Source organism: Suillus fuscotomentosus (assembly GCF_016647785.1).
Source record: "Suillus fuscotomentosus strain FC203 chromosome Unknown F5891scaffold_11, whole genome shotgun sequence".
In the NCBI taxonomy this organism is placed as follows: domain Eukaryota; kingdom Fungi; phylum Basidiomycota; class Agaricomycetes; order Boletales; family Suillaceae; genus Suillus; species Suillus fuscotomentosus.
Window position 1 is genome coordinate 706,994 of NW_024539523.1, and position 12,873 is coordinate 719,866.

Consider the following 12,873-nt stretch of genomic DNA (forward strand, 5'->3'; position numbering starts at 1 on the left):
ATGGCCCATAGTAGGAGGAGGTAAGTCATCTCATAGTCCTGCTATGTTGCTCTTACTATACATCATTCTTAGAACCCTAGCCATTGCTCTCACCATCTATGTCATGTGGTTTTTCCCCACTGATTGTGAACGATGCATGGCTGTTTGCCAAGTTATAGAATTATATCACCAATATTTCATCCAAGGACCTATACTTGATGCAAAAAGAATCCTCCTTCAATTGATACAACAAGGTGTATGTTACCTTTATCATGCAGTCTTCGATGTGCAACACTTGGATTCATCAGAGCTTCTTACTCAATGGTGAGGCTTTAAACTGGATTGACATAAATTCATGATCTCTAATATGATTATGCAGGAACTCTGGGAATTCAGATGATCTTATTGGTAAATAATATGTTATTTCTGCTTTCATCATTCCTAAAACTCTGGGTACAGTTTCATAAACCGCATGCAGTGCTCAATGTACCAGCATATATAGGAATACACTAATGTGGGAGTCGGGGATTACACCTCCAGGATATTGTGCTTTGAAATACAGCAAACATTTAACAGAGCTTGTCATACAAACTCAAACATGTACTGGAAGTCCCCACATTTCCCATAAATTTTCCTCACCCCATCAGCATTGAGCAATGGCTCAATACACTGAACATGTGTCACACCCTTTGGATGTGTCTTTTCCTGGCACTGGAAAATTGCCACATCCTTTCCCTTGCATGGCTGATTTGCTACATATTTTGCAAGTTTGTTGCAGCATTGGACATCCACACCATTAGGCCACTGCCGCCAAGCACATTCAACAAGGTGTCCAACCTGAGACTTGTTTGCAATATAAACAGAGGTGTGAAAAGCGACTTCTTTCTTGAATGTGCGATGCACAGCCAAATCGAACAGTTCACAACCAAAGATATGAAAATCCATTAGAGTGAACAAAAATTGGGTGGATACTGCCTTATTCTGTTGAATACCATTACTTATGCAGAACAATAGTATTAAATCCTATTGCTAGTGAGCAAGAAAATGCGAAGATGTGGTCACGATGAAGGACATAGTCAGTGTCATTGATCTGAGTTAGTTTTTCTGGTAGGAAGTATCTGGGGTCCTCAGCCTTTTCTTACCCTTTCACCAGCAACAGTTTTTGACAATGGCAAGGGCAAATAAAAGGCTCTTGTTTTCTTGAGCAGGTTGCAATGATAGATACTGTATCCTTTAATTGCTCATCCTAGGGATAGATAATAGCATGCTTTGTACATAGTGTATATGTTAGCCTTTCACTCTGCTGATAAGAATTCAAATAAGCCTAGCCTTTACTCAATGCAGACATTCTTGGATATTGCAAGGTGGTGATTGATCATCCGCTTGCATACAAAAGACCAACAAATTGATATCATTTTGAATCTTAATACTTCTAATGTATCTTTCTAATAAAAAGTCTGAGGCTTCACTCACAACATATGTAGGTCATTATGTCCCTGAATAATTTCTACTGGGTCATCTCGTGAATTGTTAAGGTTTATTACAGAGCTTGTTTATTCGAGACACTAGTTGGAATTTTTTTTAATTCACATCATTTAAAGGCAGCCTTTCAGTTACCTGTCAGTATCAAATATTTCAAAGCCTTCTGCCAGTCCTTTTCTGCATGTGTATTTTAACCTATATGAATAAAAAGTTTCAAGGATTTTGTGTTCCATTAGACTGCCAGTTGGAAAGCAATCTTGCATAAGATAAATTCCTTGTAAATCTGAAACCATTATCCATCCATTCAAAAGATAGAATATGTTGCAGATTTTGAATCCTTCTGACCTCCAGCAGTGTTTGTCTTTGAAAACATATTTTTTGTTGTAAGGATTGTTACGAATGTCAAAATTTCATGTTGAGTGAAATCAAACCTTACTAGTCTCACATATCCTACCCTGCTACCATAATGCAACTGCACAAAAAAGCCCATCATCCATGCATCATTCAGCTGGTTCTTGATTATATCTTACTGGTTGTAGTAAATGTCTAGGAATATAAAACACTTGTAGGGACTTGTAACACCACAGAAGTTAAAATTTTCAGCCATGCAATAGCTCTTAAATTTTATAAAATTAAGGTTCACATCCATTGTCCTGAAAGGCATTATAAATTTGTCCATTTTTCATGCCTTTCTGATGCCTTTCATATGCTCAAAAAGGCTGCTCCTGCTGCAGTGTAAGCGACTGGTATAAAGTTTAAAAACTAGTAGATTTGTACAACCAGCATCACAAACATGTACATGTAACATATCACAAATATAATCCTGACAATGCACAGGGAATCCACATCAGGAAAACCCCAACTTGCTTAATCTTACTTAATTAACTTACCCACATTTGTTTCCTCTCTCATGCATCACCCACCTAGTAAATCTTGTATTTTTTAGTGCAGCCTGTAACAAAACATGTATATTAATATTATTATATGACTGAACAACTTTTTTTGAATATGTCAAAGTTGAATTCTGGCAAAGTAGGCTAAGTCACAAAGTGTTATACACTCAAATAGGTCTGTTATGTGGAGCCCTAAGGTGGGTGTTGTCCACTAACATTTGTGATGTAACTGGAAGGATCCGGTGTAGAAACAACAATACTGTGAGGAACAAATGATGCTCCTGACTGTATCTAAAAAATATTGTAAGGTCCCGTGTTGCCTAGTCTGCGTTACCTGAGGAGACAAGTGCGTTCGACCCTAAAGGGGAAGCGAGTGCAGCAAAGATCTAGAGGTACACGTTGAAGCGAGGCGCGGGAACACGCGTGTATTAGCGCGAAGCGCGGGAAAGCGTGCGTGCGCGTGCAGAAATGATAGAGAGACTAAGCTTAAGTGATAATATAATGCAAGATAAGTGAAGAGTGATGCGAAGTGTAGAGGAATAGATTTCTACTATGTTCTACTAAGTAGTAAGTGCTAGGTAAAGTGAGAGGTGAAGTTCAGTGGTAAAAAGGTAAGTCCGGAGTAGTATGTACTGCTGGCGCTTATATAGTGCGCCTAAGCACTGTAATGCGGAGCCGAAGCGCTACCAAGTAAGGTATGTAAAGATATATATAAGTAAGGGTCCATGATAAAAATAAGGTGGAACAATATACAAATGAGAGAAACGGAAATATATGCACTAGAGAACTTGGAGGACAGTGGATGGATGCATCTGGATGGCTGGCGCTATAGGGCGCTCAAGCGCGGGAACGCGCGCACACATATACATTGCGAAGCATGGGAAGGGTGCGCGGGAAAGCTGCGCCTCATATAGGGATAGCTGCGGGTAGCGCACGGAGTGACACTACAAGTTTATGCTATGTACTCCTTGGTGGAAACTGCCATATCACGCCATGAGAGGCATGAGTCTCTACACCGGCACAGTGAGTGAGACTGGCAACATCTAGTTGGCAGCAATCACAGATACGCTGTAGGTACAACAATTCAGATGTAGGGGCTGCATGGCATAGTGGTACCATTGCCAGCCTTGTTCAGAGGGTCGCAGGTTTGAATCCTGCAATAAACCACCAGGAGGTTTTAGTGGGTATTGCGTGTCAGTCGAGTCCCACAGTACCTAGAAATCTAGGTCTGCATAAATGCGTTCCCTCCTGACAGGTTGAAATTCCTGTATCGCTGGGTGTAATTCCCGGCACCCTAACGGGCCAACCTGGATTGACCTTGTCAGTTGCCAGAAGCCAGTGGCCTTGAGCCACACATTCTACCAAAAAAAAAAAAAATTCAGATGGTGTATACTGAACTATGTGTTGGGTCTGCTTGCCTAAGCTGCTATGCTTGTAGTGACAAGTGCATTCGACCCTAAAGGGGAAGCAAGTGCAATAAGGATCTAGGAATTGGTGCAGAGGGTGCTGTTCATTGGCCGATGTGAAGCATGTGAGGTGCAAGCATGAGTATGGAGTGCTTGAATGGCATGAGCATGGGAGAAGCACGAGGTAGGTTTATAAGGGAGGTTCGTAATAGACATTAAGGATATTCTTAGTGCCAATAGCTACTGACTATGGCATGTGACAGATGAGCTGTACACTGATAGTGATGTGCAGGGAGCTTCTATATGATTCGATGATCTAAAACATAAACTACAGGTTCCTATATATATGTCTAAAAATGTGCCCCTGAAGCAGAGCTGAAGTGAGTAGGTAAGTATGCAATTAAGGGTCCATGACATGAGAATTGAGCAATCATTAAATATAATAGTCTGATATGAAGAAAATGATATGAACACGTTGTAGAAACAACAAAACAGTGAAGTATGAACGAGGCTCCAGACTGTATCTATAAATGTTGTAAGGTTGTGCATTGCCTAGTCTGCTATACTTGAGGCGACAAGTGTGTTTGACCCTAAAGGGGAAGCGAGTACAGCAAGGATCTAGAAGTATGCGCTGAAGTGAAGCACAAGAAAGTACAGGTGCGCACAAGGCACAAAGGCGTGGGAATGTGTGCGCATGCTGCGCAACGCACAGGTATGCGGAAATGAGAGAGACTAAGCTTAAGCAATGATATGATGTAAGATAAGAGATAAGAGTGCAAGATGTAAAGGAATAGATTTCTACTGCAACTTTCTAGGTAGTAAGTGGGTTGGTAAAGTTGGGTAAAGTGAGAAGTTAGGTGAAAGGTAAGGTGAGTACTGCTGGTGCTTATATACAGTGCCTAAGCACTGTCATGCGGAGCCGAAGCGCTACCAAGTAAGGTATGTAAAGATATATATAAGTAAGGGTCCATGATAAAAATAAAGGTGGAATAATATGCAAATAAGGAAAATGGAAATACACGCACTAGAGAGCTTGGTGGACAGTAGATGGATGCTTCTGAATGGCTGGTGCTATAGGGTGCTCAAGCACAGGAAAGCGCATGCGCATATACATCGCAAGTGTGGGAAGAGTGCATGGAAAAGCTGCGCCTCATATAGGGATAGCTGCGGATAGCACACAGAGTGACACTGCAAGTTCATGCCATGTACTCCCTAGGGAAAAGTGCTATATCAGACCATGAGAGGCATGAGTCTCTACAATGTACCAGTGAGGTTAGTTTGGACAATGGATGGACATGCGACGTAGGGTGCTTTGAGCATGGGAAAGCACATGAGAATGCAGCACTTGGGGCGGCCGATGCATGGGAAGGTAGCACATGCTTGGTGTGGGAGAGTTTTGCTTTGTATAGTGAATGATTGGAGAGGTATTGGCACAAGTTGTGCATGAAACTGTACTTTGAGATGGTCACATATATAGCCTCTACAAGGCCACAGAGATGTCAGTCTCTACAGCACGTGTCATGTGACTACTAAGACATATGTCTCCAAAGTCACCAGGCTCAAGTAAGGACAGTCTTGTCCAAACAATAACAATGAGTGTTGATTGTATAGACTTAAGTGCGAAGAGCACTTAAGAAAAGATACTAGAGACTGAAGCTTGAGAGGCTTCAGAGAGAAGTATGTTTGAGGGAAGATTGAGTAGATTCAAGTTAGAGAATCTAGTATAAGGTGACTGACTACTTATACTAAGTGGAAAAAATTAAGGGCTGGGTTACTGTACTATAGGCAAAGGTAAAGAGGAAATAGAAGGGGTATAGGTACACTTGCAACATAGCCTAGATTAGTGATGGATGATCAAATGTGGAATGAGACTAAGAAATGTTAGAATGAACCAATGGTAAGAATACAATGCGCAGCAGGCATGAGTCAAAGAGATAGAAAAGGAAAGCTATATTAGTGGCATGAATAAGGACGAGTCATAGTCTGAAGGCACATGCATACATTGGTGTGAGAGGAGAGAAACAAGGAATGGAAATGGTCCTGAGGATCTGGTCAACAGATAGTTGGTAGAGGAGGGCAAGCTGGTAGCAGGTGAGGGTGAGAATGAAGGGAAAATGATAGGGGGGTCATATGACTGATGTTACTTGTAACACAAAGTATGACTCAAGTCTGTTTAAGGTAAGCTTAAGTAAGTTGGGGTTTTCCTGAAGCATAAACTGCATGATCATAGCATATTTCTCTTTAGTAAAAAGAGAGAAGTTGCCATAGATTGAGCAATAAATGACCCACATGATATTGCTATTCTGTTGTTGTGGACCACTTGATTTGAAATGACAAGAGAAGCCAGAGGAAGCCATGATGAAGATGATAATGTCAATGAACTGGATGCCATGAAGTCAAGAATGCTAGATGGAGGCAATGAGAGACAAAAAGGAGAGGAATCAGCCATGGATGACTAAGACATCTGGAACTGGTAAAGAGACTTACATCTCTATAGTCTCATAGAGGCCCAATCTTCCAATGCTTTAATCACTTCCTATGCACAGTGTGACTCATATCTCATACCTGTGCACTTAGCACTTCATCAGCTGCTCACATGCACTATGACTTTGGTTGCACATTGGTATGTACATCCTCCATCCATCCATTCCATGTCTATTCAGTTCATCAGTGCATATTTCTATTACATTTCTGTGTATTCTGATAATACCTTCAGTGCTATGCACACACATTCCATATGTCTATGTTATGGACCCTTATATTACATATTATCATGTACTTGATTCACTTCCTAGTTTGCTTTAGTACTTGACAGTACTTAGCATTACTCATGTAGCATCATGTATATTTCTCACCTCTTGTTACAAGTAACATCAGTTACATGGCCCCCCTATCATTTTCCCTTCATTCTCACCCTTATCTGCATCCAGCTTGCTCTCCTCTACTGAATATCTATTGACTATTGTAGCACTTGGGTTGGTGCTGGGCACATATCCTGCCAATCTTACAGATAACTCATATTGTACTTCTCGACACTCCGTTTACCTTCTGAAAGCTCTGCATGTTCATTTAAGTCATCTGAAGGTCATCTATCCCCTTCCAAGGCCTATTCTTACTTACAATCCACCATACTATGTCCTATCTATGTCTGTTTGACTTTGCTGGTGCATTTTCACTTCATTTCTCTAAGTACTCAATATGTTATAGGTTGTTGGCCCATCAGGTACTCAATTAATATGTACAGTGGCATACCTTATGCATTACATCACCAAAAGTCCAGAAAACTGATATTACCTTATTCGGCTGACGGTCACAAGATTTTCTAGGTCACGGGTTTTGAGTGTTGAAAAGATGACACCATATGAATAGGTCAAAAAATACATGAATGAAATACTTACTTTGACTGCTGGGTCTTCTGCCAGGTTGCCAAGCCATCCAGTCATATCATACGATGCTTTAGGATATTTGGATATATGATAGTGCACAGCAGGTGAAGTACGTTCACGTGGTGCACTGGGTGCCTTAAGTAATTCCTCATGCTGTTGGACAATCCGTGCAATAACCCGTTCATGGGCTTTGAGGTGGGTCATTGTAGTGATCATGGTCTTCTTATTCTTGGCTGTCCTAGGGTACCAGCACTTGGCTCGCCGGTGTTTGAGTTCTCCCTAAAAATAGGATGTCAGATAGTCAACAGTTCAATTTGAGATAAACTTACCGGCTGTGTGGAAAAACTGTCTGTAGTACTGAAACATCAAATTGTGTTAGGATAATGTCCGAGAGCATGGAACTTATAAGTTGACAAATTGAGGCCCTTGAACTTGGGACTGGACTTCTGCTTCCCTTTACCTGAAGATGAAGGCTGCTTTGCTGCTAATGCAGCCTCTCGATGTCCGCGTGCAGCATACTCATGAGGGAGTTCTGTTGTGTGGTAGTAGCTACACGTAGTCTTGAAGAATTTTCAGATAGATTGGCCCATGGCCGTGGTTGCAGTATCAAATAATGCGAGCGTGTCTTCTATGTGCATTCGAAGTTTGGCATATGCATGCCAAATGGAGAGATTGAATAGAAGATCGAGCACAATCCTGTTGTGATCATCTGGCAATAGCTTCTCGAAGACAGATATAGCGCACTGGAAATATTAAAAATAGATAACAGACAATCATTAAAATTGACTGACCTGTAACAGGTCCTCGAAGTCACGAGCTGCAAGTTTTTTCATAGCGGAGGCATTGCTGTGAAAGCGACGTATAGTTCCCCTGCCAAATGTTGGTACTTTGCGGTATCTAATGTAAGACGCTGTGAGCTTGTAAGACAATTGATATGCAAAATAAAACTACCATTTGTTGAGATCTGGAATCGCATTCCCTCCAGCTGCATGAAGTATCCACATCAAATGGGTAAATTTGGCCTTCCAAGTGCCAAGCTCGAACTTGTGAAGCAGATCAACGAGGAACATATCAAACATGTTGAATGTATGTTGCGCGAGTTTCTCAGAAAATGCAGACTGACTCTATATATTAGTAAACAGGATGCAGAGTATATAATGCTGCTTACCACGATTGGAACATATGAAGCTTCATCGAGTATCGCTTTGACACGACTCCCACCTACAGGGACTCCAAGCCAGAAAATCAAGGTACGGGCTTCTTCAACACTGCGCCGTCGTCAGAAATCATCAACACGTCTGTTAGTTACACGACCCTTCATGTCGAGTTTCATGCCCATCTTGTGGACATTCTCCTTCTTGACCAGGCAGCATGGACAGGGACACCATCCAAGAAACTTTATAGTAGCGAGTAGAACTCTGCGCAGTAAAAAACACAATAATGCCTCATGTCCAATCACACATCAAATGAAACATGTACTTACTTCTCAGGATAGTCTGCCAAATATGAAAAGAAATGTGGAAATACTCTTCGTGTGATCCCATCAGAGCACCGGATCACTATTCCGTGTTTATACGCTTCCATAAACTTACCATCTAGAAGCAACCTCCATATTGCTTGCATCAGTTCACATTTCAGATGCATATGCACCTCACTCATTGTAGCCTCGCCGAAGATATCCACGTAGATTTCTTGTAAATTATTTGGAAGCTGAAGGAGATACTGAGATACTGATATTAATGAAAATGAGTGGTACGTACTGTCGGAATATATGCCAAATGATGTGAAGCACGAGCCATGGGCTTGCCTCGCGTATACTTGGACTGATTCCCAAAAAAGACGTAAAACGGCTAGAGGGAGGCATCCCCAAAGTTCGCCAGGTGTGTAGCATCTGACCACACCATGAGCGAGGCAACAACGCGCTCAAGGTGATCTTCAGGGTCACGAGGGAGGGCATTGACCTCTGTGTAAGCTTCCATCAGTGCAGGGGACGTGTATGCCTCCCCAAACACTTTGACCGTCTGATGATTGGGTGTAGTCCAGAACTGTTCAAACGGTGTCATATTGAATGACTGTGAGATGTCGCTCTCGAAGAGCCCCTTCAGTGACAAATTCTGTATTATACGGGCCACCCGACCTCCATAATATCCCATATGAGATGGGCCAGCGGATCATGGGCCCATATTGTGTATATTCTCGATGATGACGGATGGGCCGGAACACATATTATTTCCAATGGAGATGGGTGGGCCCATGTATGCCAATGATATATATATATCCTTGATGTTGACGGATGGGCTGGGGGAATATGATCATTCATGGAGATGGGTGGGCCCATCTGGGTAATATGTAGAGTAGGATATTATAGACAGCTGGGCTGAAGAGAGATGTAAGGCAAATATTGTTATATAGACGGGCGGGCCGACGGGGGTGTATTACATATATGGGTGGGCTGAGGTAGGGGAATATTACATAGACGGGTGGGCTGACGTGGGGTGTATTACATATACAAGTGGGCTGACGTGAAAAGTATTACATATACGGGTGGGCCGACGAAAGGGATATCAAATAGATGGGTGGGCCGAGGGTGTGATAAAATATTTATTACATAGACAGGTGGGCCAAGGTGGGGTATAATTATATCGATGGGTGGGCCAACGTAGGATGTATTATATAGACAGGTGGGCCAACATAGGATGTATTACATAGATGGGTGGGCCGAGGTGGGGGATAATGCATAGATGGGTGGACTGATGTGGGGGAATTGTACATAGATGGGTACATATATGGGTGAGCCTAGATATGTTCCATCAAGACATACAGCTGATGTAGCCACCAGCGAATCAAACACGTAGGATACATGTATACTATGAGTGCATATACCTACCGTCAACCACCAAATCTAAACCCCTAAGCACAAAAACATGAATCGACCATGTGTGGCATTGACCAATAATTGAGGACTGAAGTGGAAAAACCCCACACCTGAACCCTGGTGTGCAACATATCCTATTTATAAGCATGGACACCAGAAGCACAACACTCACAAAAATATATATGTCAAATTTTCAGTGCCAAACCCCAAACCGAGATGTACCAACCCCCGAATCCTGAATCCCGAGACTGCTGGGTCTCGGGTTTCGGGGTTTGGGGGTCCCGGAACTTGGAACTTGGGGAACTTTGGGGAGATCAATAAAATTTGATTTACAATTGAGTTGATTGACAAACACATTGACTTACCCATGTTTGAAATATATTTTGTTTACACATACTGAGTTCCGAGTTCCGGACCCCGAAACCCGAGACCCGGCAGTCTTGGGTTTCGGGGGTCCGGAACTCGGAACTTGTGGAAATTTGGGGAGATCAATAAAATTTGATTTACAATAGAGTTGATTGACAAACACATTGACTTACCCATGTTTGAAATATATTTTGTTCTACATACCGAGTTCCGAGTTCCGGACCCCCAAACTCCAAGACTGCCGGGTCTTGGAGTTTGGGGGTCCGGAACTCGGAACTCGGTATGTAGAACAAAATATATTTCAAACATGGGTAAGTCAATGTGTTTGTCAATCAACTCTATTGTAAATCAAATTTTATTGATCTCCCCAAATTTCCACAAGTTCCGAGTTCCGGACCCCCGAAACCCAAGACTGCCGGGTCTCGGGTTTCGGGGTCCGGAACTCGGAACTCAGTATGTGTAAACAAAATATATTTCAAACATGGGTAAGTCAATGTGTTTGTCAATCAACTCAATTGTAAATCAAATTTTATTGATCTCTCCAAATTTCCCGAGTTCTGAGTTCGGGGGTTGATACATCTCGGTTTGGGGATTGGGGGTTAGTAAAATGTTTACAGATATATGTAGGTTGATTTAAACATTGTCTGAGAGATGTCGTTCGTCTCAAATGTCAAATCCTGAGTTCCGAATTTTGGGACTCGGCACCCAGCACCTGGGACTCGGGGTTTGGCACTGAGAATTTGACATTCGGGTGTTCGGGTTTCAGGTGATATCTACCTCAATCTACAGTTTCGAGTTCTGGATATCGGGACTGATCATTCAATTATTCAATTGTGGCATAGGTAACATGCATTGAAAAAGATTTATGCACATCTATCACTGAGCAATTATGTAGCCATTTCAACCTCCTCATCAGGAAGATCAACCTTTCCCTCAACATCCATCTCCTCATCAGAAGAAGCATATTCTGGCAGGAGGTTACCTGGTTCATTAGGGACCACAATATCGCCGGAGGATTCTGGCAAGAGGTTGCCTGGTTCATCTGGGAGCACAATTTCACCGGAGGATTGTGGACCCTCAGGCTGAACTTGGGTGGGCTCAACCATGGGACCTACCATAGCAGATCCATGCTCAGGCATCAAGGGTGTGGGTTCCATCACTGAAATGTCCAAATCAATGAGGTTGGAAAGTGCAGAGGGGAGGGGTGACATGGACGGGAGGGACCTCCTTGATCAAGCAACATTGATGCATCGGCCGGTGTGTCCGGAAGTGAAAATGAAGGGTGCTGGTCGATCACTGTGCGCCGGAGGCTCTCATGGAGGCATTGCAGGGTATCAATCTTAGTGTCCTGCTCCTGCACCCGAGCCTCAAGAATCGTGATGTAAGCTGCACCATCCCGAATTGTGATTGCCATGGAATGGAGATATGGCATGGGAACATCGAGTGCTGCACGAGGCACTGCAATGCTGGAAGACCTGACTGCTAAGTAAAAAATTAGGTCAGCCAGTCATCAAGGGTTTGGGTGACTTACCAGCTGGCGCAGGTGCAGGTGCAGGTGCAGGTGCAGGTGCAGGTGTCTTCTTGATGGTGATGGTCTTGCTGCGACCATGTGACTGCACCTGGGGTGTAGTTGCAGCAGGGATGGCCAGAGGTTGATTGTTTTCGGGACGGGCCACGAGATTGACTACGAGTTCGGGCCCTTGACCGGGAGGGAGGCAGAGCATTGGATGGAGCAGGGGCAGGTGTCTTGGAACACGTCCGGCTGGTGGTAGACTTCCCTCAGATCCGTTTGGGTGGGGATCCCAGAGATGCAGAGTTGCATTTTATCTTCTTGGTGGAGCAGCGGATGCAAGACAAGCAGGGGAGACTGGTTCTCTTGTCCAAATGAGTCGCACAGGGCCAATTCTCCTTGACACAATAATGGCAGGGGTTGTTCTGTGGTATCCATTAGTAGATGGACGAAGGGGAATTAATTGGAGTACTCACTGGGCCAGGAATGGTGATATCAAATGTGGTATTGGCCGGCGGGTCACCATCCGAAGCACTGGAAGTATCTTCAGAGGGCTCCTCAACTTCCGGACAACTGCCGGAGGTTGCCTGACAGATTGTTAATACACATATGAGTTTCTGGAGAACTTCTAAGACTTACCCGAGCCTCCAGACGACTGCCCCGAGCCTCCAGACGACTGATGCGAGCCTCCGGACGACTGATGGGAGATTTCTAATGTAATAGGAATGAGTGACAATTATACATGGGAGGTCCGGACAAGTCCAAATGACTCACCGTGACCTCCGGACGACTGCCGGCAGTCAGCTGTGGACACATGAGCATATATTTAAGGTCCAAACGGATAAATCAGACTTACCGAAGCAGGCCCAAATGATTGCTTCTTGGGGGAACCGGGTGGCCAAGGCGACTGGGGCTTCCTTACAACAATGGTGGAGCGCTGGGGAAGGACGACCTCCGGCACTCCATGCGAAATCGG

The 12,873-nt window shown here is 43.5% G+C and overlaps 1 protein-coding gene across 1 annotated transcript; it reads left to right on the forward strand.

The window, feature by feature from the left end:
- On the forward strand, positions 1-1,046 carry F5891DRAFT_977508 (uncharacterized protein; the record flags this gene model as incomplete). The annotated part of the gene is made up of 6 exons (XM_041376710.1): positions 1-20; positions 73-235; positions 258-303; positions 359-387; positions 748-844; positions 994-1,046. The coding sequence occupies 6 exons, from the start codon at positions 1-3 to the stop codon at positions 1,044-1,046; spliced, it is 408 nt and encodes a 135-aa protein (XP_041229571.1).
- Positions 1,047-12,873: the final 11,827 nt, after the last annotated feature.